The 19,324-nt window shown below is 34.0% G+C and overlaps 2 protein-coding genes across 2 annotated transcripts; one reads left to right on the top strand and one right to left on the bottom strand.

The window, feature by feature from the left end:
- Positions 1–2,594: 2,594 nt before the first annotated feature.
- On the bottom strand, positions 2,595–3,920 carry LOC107481923 (stemmadenine O-acetyltransferase). The gene has a single exon (XM_016102278.3). The coding sequence runs from the start codon at positions 3,918–3,920 to the stop codon at positions 2,595–2,597; it is 1,326 nt and encodes a 441-aa protein (XP_015957764.1).
- A 13,828-nt stretch (positions 3,921–17,748) lies between these two features.
- On the top strand, positions 17,749–19,211 carry LOC107481988 (acyltransferase Pun1). Its single transcript, XM_016102345.3, has one exon. It carries the CDS (start codon positions 17,803–17,805, stop codon positions 19,099–19,101), a length of 1,299 nt encoding a protein of 432 aa, XP_015957831.1. The 5' UTR covers positions 17,749–17,802; the 3' UTR covers positions 19,102–19,211.
- The last annotated feature ends 113 nt before the right edge of the window (positions 19,212–19,324 follow it).

Genomic DNA, 19,324 nt, shown 5'->3' with positions numbered 1-19,324 from the left:
TTTCTCATTTGATTTATTCTTTTTCTTTTTTTCTACTGTTCCTTCATTATCATCATCATCACCACTACCACCACTACCATTCTTCTTCTTCTTAGTTAAATATCACACAATTAGGTTAACAATAAGAAAAATACATCGTATTTCTATGTCAGGGTTAAGAAGTTAAAAAATTTTAGTATTATTTTTCTGAAAAATTTTGCACAATTCAAAATTTTTCTTCCTTTTTCTCATCATCATCATCATCTTGTTGTTGTTATTGTTGTTATTGTTGTTGTTTTGGTTAAAAATGATATAAAAATTTTTGGTAAATAACAAAAGAAATCTTTAAAGAATCACAATTCCAAAATCTTAACTCACTCAACCAATAAAATACATTTGAATATGTTTTAGAACAAAAGACTACTATATCAATTTATTATAAATGACACATAAATGGCTAGACTCTTATATGTGAATTCAATACCATCCAACTATTTCAATGATAAAAAAAGTACATCATTTAATTGGAAATGACATAGTTGAGAAATTTTGCTGTCAAAATAAAAAATTTTTTGTGTCACGATTAAAAATATTGGTGCTATTTTTGTGATGAATTATGTACAATTCAAAACTCTCCTTCCACTTTCTTTGCTTTCTACTCTTCTTCTTATTTTTTTTGTTTCACATCTCATAATTCTCATTTCACCCTCTTAACAAAAACTTGTATCATAATTAGGTGTCAAAATTAAGAAACTTCTTGTGTCACAGTTAAAAATTTCGGTATTATTTCTAATAAATTTTGCATACTCAAAACTCCTCATCCTCTTCTTCTTTGTCATCATCATCTTCTTTTTTTCTTGTTTCACCTTCTCATAATTCATCTTATTTTATCTATTAACATGAATAAAAGTAAGAAAAGAAGAAGAAAAATCAAATAAAGAAAAAAATATATAATGCTGCAAAATGATCAGGAATAGGAAAAAAAGAAAAAAATATACAGCAATAGAAATAAAAGAACAACGATGAGAAAGAAATACGCAAAGAAAAAAGAATCGCACAAACAAACGTTCACATAAATGGGGAGTTGGAGCGTACCTAATATGCTTTCACTAATGAAACTAGTTTTTGTTGGATTTTAACTAATTTGATTGGATTTAATTGCCAAAAAAAACTTAAATATGTAGCAAAATTGATTATTTTATTAAATTTTCCAAATGCAATTACAACATATTTACGAAAAAAATTTAAGAGTAGATAATTTTAATTTAATTTAATATTTTGAGTTCAATAATTTACTACTATATTTTTAGTATACATTTTTAAATACTAATGATTAATTGTGGAGTTAAATTTTAAAATAGTCTCTGAACTTACATTCGAGCCTCAAAGTGATCCTTGAAATTAATAATTACTCAAATTCGTTCCTGAAATTGTCCTTTGAGACTTATAGTAGTCCCTAAAATAATTTTCGTCCATCCTTGCCAATGGACTGGACTTAAAACGTCATCGTTTCCTTTCTTTCTTTACCACTCACATCATCATTCATCACAGCACCACCACTTTCATATCTTCCCAACAGCCACCACTCCCGACATCATCATCATCACCACATCCAGAAACCACACTTCACCCTACCATCGACTCTCTCCTTTCTCCTCCTCTTCTTCCTCTAAAATTTTTCTCTCTCTCTCTCTTTTCTGTCTCTGCAACTTCCAATCTGTTAATCTTCCTTTCTCTGTCACCATTATCCCTCATTTCCACGCCTCTCTCTTGTCCTAACTAGCAAACATCATCAATCTAAACAACAACGAGAGACGGCAAACAGATCGAGCAACACCATGGACGAAATCGGGCAAAAAAGCTCCTTGGGATAACATCATCTCTATTCAGTAGGAGTCGTGGAGGTCATAGAAACAGAACGCGATAGAACTTCAAGCGGAGATCGATGTAGTAGAGGGGAGGAGGGCAATGCAAAAGAAACATGACGAGACCAAGAACAACGGTCAAATTGTGAGGTCAGAGTGAAGGAGGAGATAACAGTAGCGGCCGGCGGAGCTTTAAATATCATCACAACGCCTCACCATTAACCAAGGAGCAGTGCCTAAGTTCATCTGAAGCGGAGGGATGTGATACCGGGTTGTAACTAAAGTTCTATCTAGTTGGGTGTGTTTTCGAGATGGAGACCGGCGAGAGGTGGTTATAGAGAGGGTTGAGGAAAGCTAGAGTAATGTTGAGTGCTGAGTGTGAGAGAGTAGGGTTGGGGAGGGGGATTCAAAAAGTTTTTCTTTATATACAAAACGACGTCGTTTCAGTCTTTTTCAATGGTAAGGATGGACAGAAATTATTTGAGGGACTACTACGAGTCCCAGAAAAAAATTTTGGAGATAAATTTGAGTAATTATTAAATTCAAATATTACTTTAAAATTTGAGTGCAAATTCAGGGATTATTTTAAAATTTAACTCTTAATCACGAATAAAAACAATAAACTACGCTTGTCATATAGTATTATTGATACAATAATAGCATGCAACATTCTAAAATGAAAAACAGAGAGTAGAATTTCTAAAGAAAAATTCAAAGAAGAAGACATAAAAGAGACAAATATTTCCGATTTTAGACGTTGAAAGTTGAAAGATCATCTTGGTGGTAGAGCTGAACGGAAGGTTCAACAGAAGCATATTGAAGCAGGTCTTGGTTACACTCGAGCCTTGCCATGTGCTGCTCTTCCATGTTCACAAGCACTTCCATCCCTTTCCCATCTCTCGCATCCATAAAAACCACACCGTTCTTGAAATTCGAAACGGACGCTATCCACACCGGTTTCCCCCACCCAAAATCCGCCTCGTACGTTGAAAACCTGCACCAACTGGAAAGTGTCATCAATGCGAACTTCAAATCCCTGGGAGCCTCCGAGTCTCGTTTGAGTATCTCGCCGATGAAATCCAAGTCCCTGTACTTTCCTCCATACTTCTTCAACTGCATCTCACTACCAACCATCCCCTGTTTCATCTTGCTTACCAACTCCGGTAGCTGATCCGTCTGAGAGGCGCAAAACAGGAAGAACGTTATCATGTTCCCTAAGGTTTTGCTGGGAACAGGAGGATCGATCCTCTTGCGGAGATTCACCGTAACGGTGCTTAACAACGGCGAGTTAGGGCTTAACCCCAGTGCAGAAGCCGCACACTTGCAAATCAGTGCTGCCACCGCTTCAAACCTTGTCGGAAGAATCGGTGCAGCCGTGGCTTTAAGGGCTTCGATCTTCGAAGCTTCGAACACGAACCTCTTGCAGACCGATTTCGGGAGACCGAAGTAGGGTTTTTCTTGGTAAACCGGCAGGTCTCCTTGAGGAAAAACAGACACTCCGGCGTCCAGTAAGGGCGGAGAGGGTAGTGGGTGGTTCTGATGTTGGTAGTGGTTGGTGATGGCGGCCCAGTCGTTGACGAAGTTGATGAGAGTGGAAATGTCACCGAGCTTGTGAGAGACGCAGACTGCGATTGCAATTCCTCCGCAATGGAAGCAGTTGATTTGAATGGCCATGATGGGATCGTGGTCTGGATTGTTCATATTTGTCCAGGCCAAATTGTCTGGAAACAGAGGAAGCAGATTAGGCTGGATTGGGTTGTTGAGAAAGTGAGAGAGATGGCATTTGAGTTTTGTGACGAGCAATGGCACTCCTTGGTCGTTGCAGTCAATGGCGAGTCTACCTTTGAACCTGCCTGCAATTGGGTAGTACATTGAGAGAGCTTCGGGTAAGGATTTCTTGAGGAGGGCTAACTTGGATTCTTGATTTTCAATTTGTTTTGGATGGTAAAAGTAAATCATCGGCATGTATTGGGGAGGAGTGGTCACATCCAAGAAGGAGAGAGGGTAAGTTTTGAGGTGTGGAGGAGTGCCTGAACTTGGTTTCATGGTTTCTTTGTATATTAATTCCATTTCCATGGCTTCTACTATTAAAGAAAGGGTGATTGCTTCTCTGTTTACTCACAACCAACCTGCTTCTCATATTACATGGTTTTATATATATATAGCGGGTCATTAGGAGGGTTAGTAGTTAGTACCCCATTTTTTTTTTTGTTAATAAGAAATCATATTTGCATTATTTATTTATTTTTTAATTTCTCTTGTACATCTTTAATTTTATATTTTATGAATTCTTACTTCTTACCGATCATTTTTAACATAAAAGTGAAATATGTTTTGTTTTGAAATATTTCTATAAGTGCAATATTAAAGAATTGAATTAAGAATATAAGAACTTCTAAAAAACCAATTTGATAATTAAATATTTTCTGTATTTTAAAAAGGACATTAATTCTTCATATTTTATTCTATTACTTAATAATTCAATTTTACGAGGTTAATTGTTACATTGTAACTATCATTTTACTATGATTTAATTATTCTGTTGCTCTTATAATTTTGTAAAATTTTTAATTAGGTCCGTATGCTTTTTTTTCTTTTTAATTGGGTCTCTGCACCAATTTTTTTTTTCAATTATGTCTCTCTTGGTAGTAATTGGTTTAATTATATAGGGAACCAACTAAAAAAAAATTAGTGTAGAGACTCGAATAAAAGAAAAAAAATATCTGGACTCAATTAAAAAAAATTAGTGCAGGGACCCAATTAAAAGGAAAAAAGTATAGAGACCTAATTAAAAATTTCACGAAACTATAAGGGCCAATAGATGAATTAAACCTTCTATTATTAAAGGCGAATGTTATAACATTGACTATATATAGGTCTAAAAACATCATATGAAGAAGACCACAATAAGACATCAAACATCTTATTATGATGAGACTTGAGAGTAGCTCATGAAAAGAACAATTCACAGAAACTTGTAACATCATAACCTCATAATATATGTGCTATTCTAAATATGCACACTCAGGTATAATATCTAACTTAGTTCTTTTTGTAACCTATGCTAACTTGAGTGTCGAAGTCCTTGCAAAAATATTCCCATCATTGGAAATGACGAACTCGAGATATTAGGAACTCGGAATAGGAGGATGATGACAACATTGTGTCTCCAACCTACTCTCTACAATTTTATTCAAATAACTTCTAAACTCGAAAGAGGAAAAATACTTTTGAACATGTATAAAAAATTATATATGTTGTTAGAAAGATAAGAGAGAACAGTAGAGAAAGGATCTATGTCTATTTAGATTGGGTGAAATGATACAATATAAAAATATATTTATAGGTGTTAAGTGAATCGATATAATAAAGACAAAATATATGCTAAATAATTATAATAAATGCTAATTGATCCTAATATATTCTAACATCTCTCCTCAAACTCAAGTGACAACTTGAGTTTAAAACTTATTTAAAATAACGAAATAGAAAAAATTGCACAAATTGATGGAATGGATACAGATGAAACTGCCGGGAGAAAATACAAACGGAACTGCCGGAAAGAAACACAGATGAAACCGTCAGAAGGAAGTGCAGACGGAACTGTCAAAAGGAAGCGTAGATGGAATTATCACAAGAAAACGCAGACGGAACTGACACAAGAAAATGCAGACGAAATGCAGATGAAACTGCCACAAAGAACTATAGACGGAACTACCACAAGAAAAGCGTAGACGAAGCTGCAAAAAAGATGGCAAACTGTGAAAAGATGGTAAAATATTAGAAGATGACGAACTGATGATGAAAAATATATAGTTTCTCCATGAGAATAGGTAAACAACAGATGACAATGGTGTTTGATTTATTAGAGTCGGAAAGACACAAGATAGAGAAGATAGGCTAATCGGTGAGATGAAAAAGTATAAAAGAAATGACAAAAGATAAGAAAAAATAACATAGAGAAAAAGTGTGAAAAAAATACGGTGATTTCACACACAAAAAAAATCTATCATCTTTAAGGAAGATACTATGGTTCTGATACCATGTTAGAAAGATAAGAGAGAACAGTAAAAAAAAGATTTGTGTTTATTTAGATTGCATAAAATAATATAATATAAAAAGATATTTATAGGTATTAAGAGAATCTATATAATAAAATATAATATATGTTAAATAATTCTAATGAATACTAATTTATTCTAATATATTCTAACATATATGTAACATTTTTTTTATAACAAAAGAGGATGAGACTACACAAATAAGTTAAAAATTAATATTTTGGAACAGAAGAGGATGAGACTACGCAAATAAGTTAAAAATTAATATTTTGGAACAGACCTCTTTTGTTTTTATTTTATACCTTTTTAGTATTTTATATTGATAACTGATTTTGGTGGCTGATTTTAATATACATATAACATAATTGATATATATATGTATGTGCGCGTGCTCTCTCTTTAAAATGTGCCGCAATTTAACTTGTTTTTTTAACTAAAATTATTATTTGGTATTTATCAAAAATTTCTATTTTTATTCTTGTTTGTATTGTATTGAAATTTATTGTGGTTTTAAAATTGTTTGTTAAATTTAAAATTAAGTTAAAATTATTATATTATTTAGAGTAAATATATAACTCGACCCTTAGTTTATTTATTTTCACGAAAGATACATTGATCTCTTACAATAAAAAAAGAGACACTTCAACCCTTAACTATTTTATTTTAAGATAATACGATCACTTTATTAATAAATTTATTTTTGAAAAATTCATTCACTGCGGTGGTTAAGTGGAGAAAGATCATAGCTGAAATTGATATTGCGAGAAAAAAAAAGTAATTGCAATACAAATATCTTTTAAAAATAAAAAATAATAATAACACGTCATTTTAAGCAATTTTTAAAGTTCTTTTTTATTCATTTTCTTAGGTTTTAATCAAATTTCTTATGTTTTCTAATAGAATTTCATAAATAATCAAATATTTATAATTGGGATAGTGTTTCGAGTATTTGGCTAAAAAACAAGCAAAAATTAAAACTTTTTTTTATAAGAAAAGTACAAGTACAGCAAAAACATGGCCTGAAGAATTAAAATCGTACCCTAAAAATACCCAAACCTCCAAATTGCATGCACGTTATCCCCAGTCCTGATCTTTTATACTTAAATGGTCACAACTTGAGTTATAGATATCCAAATAAAGTAATTCTAGTTGTATTAGAAAATTAACGTCCAAAACTTTAGAATGATATACATATATTTATAGTGGACATTTAGTTTGAACCGCACACTACTATCATCTTTGAGACACGAAAAAACAGCACCCCAATCTTCTTCAAATGCATGTCCGGCGGCGTTGGGGATACAAGTAGCCTGTTTTGTCACTTCTAATTTTATATATACAAGTTATTAATATATAAAATATAGTTATTTTTAATAATGTAACATTACGTAATTAAATGCATGTATAAAATTATTTACACTAACAGTATATCAAAATTAAATTCTATTTTTTATGCTATATATAAAAGATATATATTCCATTCTCTTAACCTTTTATTAGTCATTTATAATATGAAAAGTAAAATTATATAAAAAAATATAATAAAAATAGTGTATATAATATTATTTATTATTTTAATCGAAAAGTATTGGTGTGGAAACGCATTAAGGGATTGGAGTTTGACTATGATAAAAATGTATAAAAAAGTAGTGTATACAATATAATTACTTGATAATTAAAATTTTAGAAATAAAGTATTTCAACTAAAAAAAAGCTAATTTGAAGTATTACTATAATTTAAATATTTCATTTACAAAAATGCCCACATACAAATAGAAATAACATATTCATATAATATAAGCCTCGCCCTATACGTTTGAGAGAGAGAGAGAAAAAAAAAAGGGATCCAACAACATTAAAACAAAAATATATATTATGAATTTTTATTGTTACTAATTATATTTAATTTTTTTAATAAATAAATTTGCTTTCATTAAAAATTTTAAAATATTTTAAATTTTTTATTCATTTAGACTTTAAGAAAATAATTAAAATGAATTTAGAATTATCAATCATTGAATTCTTCTCAACCCATGTGTTGTAATCACTTGTATGCTTGCATAGTTGTATGCTCCTTGGATTTTCCCTAATAAACAACTGTGTATCAGATCTTAATTCGAAAAAAAAAAGGTTCCTCGCTATGCATGCAGTCGGAGTAAAGTATTAATTTATTACTAGTCAGTAGTTACCCGTCCACCGAAATGGACTCCACACTCCACTCACACGCGGATGTTGGAAACATCTTTTCAAAGGACCATATTATCTGTTCAGTAATCTAATTATACCTGTTTAATTTGCTTCTTATTGATTAAACTAATCAAACTTATGAGAACACCCGTTCGATTTTGTTGCAAACGGTCTAACCACGTTTTCGGACAAAAATAATGTTGGGATGTGAATTGTTTTGGAAAAGAAATTTAGAAAATACCATAAGTTGTGTTATTAAAGTGAATTACTGTGATTTTGATTTTTTTTTTAAAGAAAGATAAATAGGTCTTTGACCTTTTAATCTGTAGATATTTAAGTTTTTGACGATTTGAAAATACATTTAAATTCTTGACATTTTTAAAATTTGGACATATCGATCCATCATGTTCACTTGGGTCTGTCAACGAAAAAATTAAATGTGACTCCCATTGTATTGACCTGGTTGATACGGATGCACACGTGAGAGAGTTTTTAAAATTGGACAAATTAAACTCGATGATCGATATGTCCAGATTTTGAAGAGATCAGAGACTTAAATGTATTTTAAATCCTTAGGAACTTAAATATCTGCGAATTAAAAAGTCAATGATTGATTTGTCATTTTCTCTTTTTTTTATTGAGTATTATTTGTTAATGTTCCGAGAGTTATTTAGAACTAAGATGATTTGGGTCTGAACGTGTGGTCCAAACACCTTTAGGTGAAAAATCTGATGTCTTTTCCTGCAGGGATGAAGTCGTCTGAATTCCTCGTGAGGGGGTAGGGGTGTGGTACCTGCAAGGCACTTTGATACTTAAGTTGACAAGGATTTTAGGCAGGTTTTTAGTAGATTGGAATTCGAAAAATACATGAGTGTCAGGATATTTATAAGTGTAGATGTAAAGTCAATAACTATTTTTTGAGTAGTCTCACCTTTGATGATGGGTTCGTTACTCCTTTTTGTTAGAGAGGTTGTTAAGATCTCATTTTTAGATGAGTAGGAGAAATAGTAAGAGTTGATTACTTATTTAGATAAGTAAGGTTGAACTCATGTTCTTGCATCCGACCTCTATAAGGTCAGATAGGTGTTGATCAATTAACATCTGTTGATTGGGTCTTATTCATTTTGGGTCTGATTAAGTCATGGGTCAAAGTATAAACAGTATCTTTGTTTGAGATCGAGCTTCATTGGTTCGGGCTCAGACATTTTTCAAGTCGGACTTTGATTTCTTGTAATTTTCATTGTATTATGTCAGGTATACCATCTTTCTTACAGTCAGGTTGGATACTCGACATATTTTTAAATTTAAATGTTACATCTTTTTATAATCGTTCGTACATCTTTTCAATTACCTTGGCAACGGTGTCTGTCATTAAAGGATAAATGTACCATTTTATCCCTAGTGACTATATATAAGCATAATCACTCTCTCTTTTTTCTTTTTCGTTTCATCTTCTGCACTTCTATTTCACTTTTCTCCATATATACTTTCTTTTTCTCCCTCACCATTACTCATTTTCTTCAAGGCTTCTCTACCTTAAAATTATTCTTTGAGATTTTGTTTGTGTTGCGAGAAATATTTTGGATTGTCCATTTATTTTATTGTCGCATGCGTTTTTTCTTCCTGCTCTTCATTAACGTTGGATTTTTTTCCTTTTGTGGCTAGATAATGCTTGTTGATGAAAAAAATATTGGGTCTTTTCGAAAATGTTGCTTTGATATTTTTGTAAGAAAGAGCCTTTCCGAAACTATGGTTTCTTGTAGGGATGTGGCTTCTTGTTAGAAATTTTTCTTGCTTACTACCGTAATAATCTTTTGGTCACTTTAGTGTTGTTATGGGCATTTGAGAATTTTGAGTTTGTGTTGAATTATGGGATTGTTATCTTATCCCCAAATGATACCATTTTTCTCTTAAGTAATGGCGTGATTTTGCATTCTGGTAGAGTAGGTTGAATTCTTTATTTCTATTTTGTCTTGAAAATTTGGACCCATGTCTGTTTTCAGTAGATTCTGACTTCTTTAAATATTTTGATGTTAGTTTTTTGTGCCTGAATTGCAGCTCATTAGTTTTTGTGGTGACATAATTTTATTTTACTTTGTAGGCCCTTTATGTCTAATTTAGTTGTTCTCAGCATGTCTTCTAAGGTTTCTTCTTATTTAGACTAGGTAGATATTACTATCCTTTTTGTCGTCTCCGTAGTTGATAATGAATATGTCAAAAAAATTCGTTTACAACATATGATTTATAGAACCCAGGAGGACGAGAGGAAGTATGAAATAGTACCCTCCGATCCAGAAAATAGAAATTGTTTTCTCCGATTTAGTAACTTAAAATTTTTTTTTACGTATGACTACTTGTTTACTAGATTGGGGATATCACTTTTTTTTTCCGAATTTGAGACTGAAAGTCTTGTCTATCAACAAGGTTATTTCTTCTAAGCTTCACCTGAATTTATGGGACTTTATGAAGGTTTATCACTTGATAAGTTGGGAGTTTGATTTTTTTTCTTTTTGTCTAATATTTTTTCTATTTTTTAATTTATCATATTTTTTAGTTCTAGAAAATAACATTAGCTTTTTTTCTGAGTTATTCAAGAGAGAAATTTTTTCTTCATTTTAAATTTTTTTTTATGATTTCAAAATTATTACTTCAAAATTCCGTCTGTTGAAGATATTCGACCTTTTTTCTTTAGCAAAATGAATAAACCTATCTTTAGTTTGTATTAGAAGAAGGCTTCTAATATTGTTAAGTTGGGTTATTATAATGAATTGAACTACTATTATAATTAATTGAACTACTATTATAATTGAGATATTTTTCATTTAGCATTATTTGTTAATTTAATTAAAATTTTTGAATCTAATTAATTAAAGTATTATAACTTTAAAACTTGAATCCAATTAATTAAAGTATTATAAATTAGGCAAAAGAGCTAAAAGTGATATATTACTAATATGTTAATTTTGGGGATGCTGAAGGAAAATGAAAGACTTGGGTGTGGAGGAGTAGAGTCGAAGGGAAAAATTTTATTAGAAGGAATGAAAAATAAAACATAGGAGATGAAAGTAAGATTGCGTGGAAACATAACTAGATTGCGGACAAGGGTAAAATTGGGGTTGGTAATGCAAATGTTATCTACATAATTTAATTCGATTTGATTTATTTGGGTAGGGTTAATAATAACCTAATTAGCAACAAATCGAATTAAGAATGAAGCAGGTTGAGTTATGAGTAGGATTGGGTGTGAGTTTATGCCTAATTTAATTTACACTCGTGATATATTATAATATGTAAGTAAAAATTATTATACATTTATAATGAAATCGATAAAAATTGAATTCACATATTTTTTTGTAATTTAAAAATAATTTTTATCATAATATTGTTTTTTCATTTTTAATATAGACGTAATTTTGTATTTTTTATTTGATTAGTATGTTTATAAATTATAAAATGATTAAATATTATATTTAATTAAAAAAATTTATTTGTTGTAAGTTGGGTCGAATATTTAACTTTAAAATATAGATATGATTAAAATTGAGAAATTTTTAATTTGTAAATAAAATGAATTAAATTAAAAAATTAAATTTACAAATAAAATTAAGATAGAATCTAAATCTAATTTTACCTTGTCCATCATCAACCTCAATTAAAATACATGAACCGGAATTTAAAAGAGTAGAGACGGTGAAGAAAATTAAAATTTGAAGATTACTTTGAGACGTGAGCGAAATTCTAAGAACCAATATGAATGTTCACTTTTGTTTTCCATTGAAAGGCAACGTTGACAAACGTACGCGCGCAAAAATATTAGGGTCCATGGATTATAAGCCCATTCTTGATAAGAGCCCACGTGATAACATAGTCACACACAACGACTCACTTAAAAGAAAGAGCCAAAAAATTTGAAGAAATTATGACAAAAATATGAATAAATTAAATAAAAATATCATACATTATTCGATTGCTTGATAAAATGAGAGGTCGGTTGAGTGTTGGGTTGAGAATAACTACTAGAAAGAAAAAAGTATCTAAACCTAGACGTAAGCTTTGTAAGGAAGTCACAATCGTTGGTGGATCGGCGCTGAGCCACCTGCAAGAATATTCTCGTGTAACAGTCTCTCTCTGCTCGTAACCTATCTATGGAACATGTCTTGAGTGCACGTGAGTTGCCCCTAACTATTGCTTAGAGTGTTGTCTCGATTTCTGTTCTTGAAGCATTAAAATGTTCTTTATGACTTATTTGAAAGCAGAGAAAAAAATCCATTTTACCCTTGCTTTTTCGCGCTTCCCTTCAACGGTTACCATCCCAACATTCATATCTTTCTCACATTTCTCTCACTTCTCATTCTCCTTTTTCATTTTCTCCCATAACTACTACTTCTCAACTATCACTTCACCTTCTGCTTGCTGTGTGTTTCACTGCATCTGCTCCTACTCCATTGCTTCCTTTTGCTTTACCTACTGGTAAGTGAATCTTTATTCTCATTTTGTTCATTTTAATAATTCTTTCGTTGTTATTTGTTGCGTTTGATTACTACTTGCTTGAATTGAACTTGCCATTGTTAGTTAGCTCTTAGGGAGGGTACCATAGGTGGTTTCCTTCCTGGATTTAGGCGTGAAATTATGTGAAATAGCATAGGATATTGATATAGTAAAACGTAGTTCAATTTTGATTTTCTCCAAGTTTTCCACTTTCCTTTTTTACTTAACTGGTGCCCTCACTGTAGGTATGACGCAACAGCCTATAGTGCAAAATCCTATATATCGTTATGCTTGAGTTACTTTTGATGTGACGAGCACATCCTCCAAGATAACTCAGGAGGATCTACAAGAATTCCGAAATTCGGGGCATTATACGGCGGTCGTCCGGAGGAGGAAAACTATGATGTATTCGTTCCCGGATCCCAGGAGCGTATTTGCCAACTAAATTTATTGTCTCCTCGGGTTCTCAACTGGCTGTGGGTGTATAAGACCATATTCACCACGTTGAGCATTTGCCTTCCTTTCTTACCTTTTATCATGGTCTTCTTAAATCGATGCGATGTTGTTTCGTCACAACTTCACCCCAATAGTTGGGTTGTCATCCGATGTTTTGAGATGGTATGCGAATAGCTGGAGCTCCCAGCTTCCGTTAATGTTTTTCTCTACTTCTTCTTGCTTGCAACCCCTCCCAAGAAGGAAAACATAAGAAACGGTACCTTTTCTTCTGGGATGTACAGAACCGTCGGATCTTCAGTCTCTTCGAGGATTCATTCCATGGTTTCAAAGAAACCTTCTTTAAAGTGGGACTGGCTCAGGGCTGCCGTTCTTTTTTGCTCACCCTTGAAAGAGAAAGGCGGATACCGACCTATTGGAGTTTCGGAACTAGTTCCAACTATTTGATAAAGATGACTTATGATGGACTAGGTCGGGAGAACCAAAAGATCGTCGATGTTTTACTAGCAATTTTTAATTCTAAAAATCTTAACCCCCATATGTTAATGGACGGACGAGAGTCCGGTTGTGAATGTTCCGACTTCATATGTTGTTTATGTTATGATTTCCTAACTTTGCTTTTTATTTTGCTTTTTGCTTCTTTTGTAGCTGGGATGGTTGCCAGGCACACAACTTTGACCCGCTTGATGACTCATCTCTTCCTGGAAAATGACAGTGATGATGACAACTCGGCGACCCCCACCGTTGAGCCTGAGGTCCCTATAGCCGACAAGGGCAAAGCTCAATCACGCTCTCCTCCCGAGGTACCCACCAGAACATTTCTACTGACAAAGCGGAGCGGAGTGAGGGAATAATGATTGAACCCGAAGGTAAGGTGATCATTATTTCTAACCCCAAGAAGAGAAAAACGAACTCTAACTCGGAAAAAAATTCTCTCTATTATGGAGAAAAAATTCGATGTAGGGTTCTTTATTGACTCCCAACTCCTCCCTGGCACTAAGGAGTTCTTTCGGGAAGAAGAACTGGCCGCCCAGGCGAGGTAGATGTACCGGAGTCTTCTCCAGGCAGCCACCATTGCCAGAAAGGTGGAGCCCATGTTGGCGCAGGACTAGGTTTTGGAAGGAAAACTTAGGGCTACTCAGAGAGACATCACTAACCACAAGGCCCAAAAGGAGTCCTAGAGTTGGATTTTCTTTTCTTTGGATTGGGGATCACGATATTGTCTTCTTCCTCAACCCGAGCATCCGATGAGTGCTCAACTGTTGCATCCTTGCTCTGGTCAGCCCCGTCAGCTGCACTATTCCCAGGTTAGGACTCGGGTTGAGGCTGAGACTGGATCTTTGGTTTGTCAGGTTGGGAGTTCTTCGCTTGAGGATTGGGGGAGTCAGAAGCATCGTCGTCTCTGTCAGAGAAGAAATGGGTAATCAATCGACTAAGGAAAGTGTTTTATACGGCCATCCCAACTACAAAAGAAAAGAAAAAGAAAACTAAGTTATGAAGCCATTGATAAAATAACAGTATATAAATCAAAAAATTGGAAGAGTGATAATGAAAAAAATGTATTTACCTACATAATCTCGACTGGCTTCCCGATCACCCATTAGGAGATGAGGGTTAAAGGGATTAGAGCCAAATATCACCAGCAAGACATAAGCAATCTGCTAGTTTTGTTTACCTATACCCTCATAGGTAACCTTGAGCATGTAATTAGAGCCGGCGCCAAAGCTTCAATAGGTCGGAATGCGCCTTTCTCCTTTAAGTGTGAGCTGAATGGGGTGACGACCTCAAGCCGGTCTCACCTTGAAGAAGGTTTCCTTAAAGCCATGGAAGGAGTCTTTGAAGAGGCCGAAGATCCTCTAGTTCTGCATGGCCCAAAAGGAGAGGTATCATTTCCTGTGTTTACCCTCTCGAGAAGGGTTTGTGAGGAGGAAGAAGAAGAAAAAAATCTCTATAATGACCGAGAGTTCCAAGTATTCACAAAATATCTCGAAGCAATGGATGACAGCCCAACTGTCCAGGTGGAGTTGCAAAAGGGCGACTTCGCATCTATTCAAGAGGGCCATGACAAAGAGAGAGAAGGAAATTCGAACACCCAAGGTGGTGAACATGAGTTTGTATACCCACATCCATTCAAGGATGCAAAGAGCATTGAGATTGAGTTGGCAAACACGTTCCTGGGGAACTGGTACTAGGAGTTCGTAATTTGCCTCCTCGGGACCACCTCCACATAGTGTTTTTGAACCGCAGAGCTCTTGTAGATTCTCTGCAGTTATCCTGGAAGATGTGCTCGTGACATCAGTAGTGCACCACGCGTAATGATTCACAAGAGGTCGTTGCGCCATACTTACAGTGGGGACACCGTTTAAATTAAAACATGAGGTCGGAGGCAAGTCCTAGGCCAAAGCTAAGTCATTCTACACTAAACAATTCTAGCCTAAATCACGATAATGACACTTATAGTGCCCCCTAAGAACAACTTAACAGATACCAGAGGAAGAAGCAATAGCAATAAAAGGAGATACAGAAATAATGGCAAAAAATGAAAAAAATAAGTACAAAAATAGTCACTTACCAATATTTGTGATGAAGAAAAACAATGGAAGCAGAAAATGGCAAGTTTCCTACGGTGGCAAAGCGAAATCCCCAAGTAATATCAACAGTAGCTATCGCGACAAAGAAAATGAGAAACGGCAAGAGTGGTGATGACAGTTGTGTGAAAGAAAGAGAAAGAGGAAAAGAAATTATAGAATGAAGTGGGGGAAGTAATTGTAAATGAAGGAGGAGAAGCGCGAAAGGTCAAGGGTAAAATTGACCTTTTTATGCGCTTTTAAATCACTCTTAAAATGCATTTAATGCTTTGGGTACAAAAACCGAAGCGATGTCTGAGAGTAATGGTACAATTGGGGGCAATTCACGCACACAAAGAAAGCACTAGAAGTGTGAGTCCCGCCGGCGAAGTCGCGATTAGATAAAGACTATATCACACGAGAACATGGGCTAAGTTAATGCACCAATTGTAAGTTCTACGACTTGACACATTAGGGGGCAATGTTCTGGCCAACCCAACAAGAGTCGGAGGTCCACCAGACAAACCTACGACGACCACAGGTCCACGACCCGTTCGAGCAACAATGTGTCCATCACATGACACGATTTTGTCAGCAGAAGTCTGGATAACTGATAGAAGCTTCCAGATAATTGAGTCCAAATGAGAGGGTCCACTAAAAAAAAAGAAATAAAAGAGAGGGACCTACCCTTCTCCACAGGTACGTCACCATAACCCTAATCTAACCGTCTTATCATATAAACACTTATTTTAGCATCGAATTATCCTTATAAGTGACTTCACCCGCTGATTAACTGAGGATTTATATGTTCAATTTCTTATCTCAGCACTTGTATTTAAGTCCTGATCCTGACTTCCAATTATCACTTTCTCTAGTGATCCAACGAACAACCGAACAAAAATAAAAAATAATTTTGAATAAAATATAGAAGAGAAAGACGTAAATTTTTTTTGAATGAAGTGGTCAAAATAAAATCTATTTATAAACGATTTTAAGACAAATATAATACATGATAGGACATAACAATGTTATTAATTGTTTGGTGTATGTAGTTAATCTCATCTAGGTAATAGAATAAAATTTTGTTGTTGTTGATGCATTACTGTTATTAAGATAACAAAGATCGAGACCAGCGACCAATCCAAATTTACAATGATCAGCAACTTTATATTTCCTTAATATAAATCTCAATTCGCTTATGTATGTGGTCCATGAAATCTATATGAAAAGAATTTGTGAAGTAACCATGTCCGACTAATTTTCAATGTGTCATCAAGATTATGTTCTTATTATAGAGGAGAGCTATCACCAGACTATTTTTCTCCGAAATAATTGAACTTATTAAGTTTCTTTTTTCTTTATTTTTAGGAATCTAACAATTTAAATGATTACTATTACTTCAAATCACTTATCATCAGCTATTGTTGTTTTTCGCAAATTTCAATTTGTTAATTGTTATGTGGTCCAACAAAAGTTGTTCAATTTCGGTGTGTTATTTTAACGCTACAATTCATTTATCAAGTTCTCCCCACTGTACTTATTTATTATATATTAGATGATTGGCAACTTTGTCTGATTATTGTAGAGAAGGAGCTAATAATTTATTATTCTTCTGCTAATATAAACATCTCTTTCCATATTCAACTCATAGCCACTGTCATTTTGATTTTGTTCTATACATTAATAATTTAATATATCTAAATATAAAAAGTAATCTTGTACGGAAATAACTTTAATTAATACCACTTGGTTATTAATATCAAGAGTAATTGATTCTTACTTTGATTAAATTTATGTCAAAACAAAAAATGTTTAGAAAATAATACAACTATTTTATTTTATTATCGTTGAAATAATTGAATAATTTATAGATGGTAAAGGTTAAATTATAAAAGAATTGAGTTATGATCTGCCAAGGATTAAGCATGTGAACTAAGATATGTATCCTTGTAATATATAAAAATATTATTTGTACACTAAAATTAGTTATTAAAATTAATTATTAAAATATTTATATATAAATATATTTATAATTTAATTTATTTTTAATGTATATTTATATTTTAATATATATTTTATACTAGTGATTGAATTTGACAGTGACATAAGGAATTACTTGTATATATATATCAAGTTTGGTGCACGCATTGGTGATCATCCATCATCCAATTATTAGAGTGATTAAATTGCAGGGGAATCAGAATGGAGAGAGAATTAATATCAAGAGAAAGCATCAAACCCTCTAAACCCACACCTTGCCACCACAGAATCCATCACCTCTCCTTCATAGACCACATCGTTGCACGAAACTACATCCCAGCAATTTACTTTTACCCCAACAACAAGGAAGAAGACGTAACAACCAAAATATCAAGGCTCAAAAAATCGTTATCCAAAGTTCTAACCATATACTACCCTTTTGCAGGTACCTACAGGGACCAGCGATCCATCCACTGCAACGACCGAGGCGTCACATTTCTCGTTTCAACCGTCAAAACCAACCTCTCATATATTCTCAACAACCCCTCCGAATCGCTTCTGAACCCTCTCTTCCCCGATGGCCTTCAGTGGAAGGACATGGGTTCAGATGCCACCATATTAGCCATCCAAATCAACCGATTCTCTTGCGGCGGAATCGCCATTGCCGTCTGCTTGTCTCACAAACTCGGCGACGGTTCCACTCTCTTCAACTTCGTCAATGACTGGGCTACTATCAACCGAACCAATAATCAACTACCTTTCCCGCCGGATCTTGTTGCGGGATCTTCTCTATTCCCGCAAGAGGACTTGCCGGTCTTTCCTGAAATCTCGTTCACGAAGCAAAACACTGTGTGTGCAAGACTCGTGTTCGAGGGTTCCAAGATCGAGTCCCTGAAGGAAATGGTGAAATCCAACGGCGTTGTGAACCCGTCGCGGGTTGAAGTTGTGATTGGAATGATCTACAAGCGGGCCGTTTCTGCTTTGGGGCTTGGCGGCAACGTTAACGCGCCTCTTTTGCTTGTTGCCGCGAATCTCCGAAGAAGAATGGTTCCTCCGCTTCCGGAGAAGTCCATAGGGAACTGGGTCTGGTCGTTCCCCGTAGTGTCAAAGAAAAAGGAGGAAGGTGCAGGGTTGCACGAGTTGGTGGAAGAAACGAGGGAAGGTTTATCGGAGTTGTGCGAGAAGAGTGTGAAGAAGTTTGGGGATAAGGAATTTGTGATTGAGTTCCTAAGGAAGGCTACTACGGCGAGGAGGAGTAGTCCGATTGGATCGGAGAAGAGAGTGTTCTTCTTTGCGAGCTGGTGTAGGGTTCCGACGTATGAGGTGGATTTTGGATGGGGGAAGGCGGCGTGGGTGACGAGTGTTGGGTCTCCGGTGAAGAACAGTGTGGTTTTGATGGATGCCAAAGATGGGAATGGCGTTGAAGCTCTTGTCAGCATGGAGGAGCAAGATTTGGTGGTCTTTCAGCGTGATTTCGAGCTCCTTCAATATGCTTCTATTAATCCAAAGGTTCATGCATGAACCATCGTTATTATGTATGTTTAAGTGTGGTGGTTATTTTTATGAAAATTCAATCCTACAAGATGAGTGGTTGAAAATAGTTAAATAATTTAATAAATTTAATTAATCAATCTTATTAGATTATTAATAAAAATTTAATTAATAATAAATTAATAAATATTTTTAAATTATATTATATATTAATTAATTATTATTAATTAATAATTATTTAATTATTTATTTA

Source organism: Arachis duranensis, chromosome 3 (genome assembly GCF_000817695.3).
Source record: "Arachis duranensis cultivar V14167 chromosome 3, aradu.V14167.gnm2.J7QH, whole genome shotgun sequence".
Lineage (NCBI taxonomy): Eukaryota > Viridiplantae > Streptophyta > Magnoliopsida > Fabales > Fabaceae > Arachis > Arachis duranensis.
Note: the sequence above shows the minus strand (reverse complement) of the source record. Positions and strands in the feature narration are given on the sequence as shown.

Coding starts and splice junctions, on each gene's coding strand:
- LOC107481923 (XM_016102278.3), bottom strand. CDS start 3,920: ATGGAAATGGAATTAATATACAAAGAAACCATGAAACCAAGTTCAGGC.
- LOC107481988 (XM_016102345.3), top strand. CDS start 17,803: ATGGAGAGAGAATTAATATCAAGAGAAAGCATCAAACCCTCTAAACCC.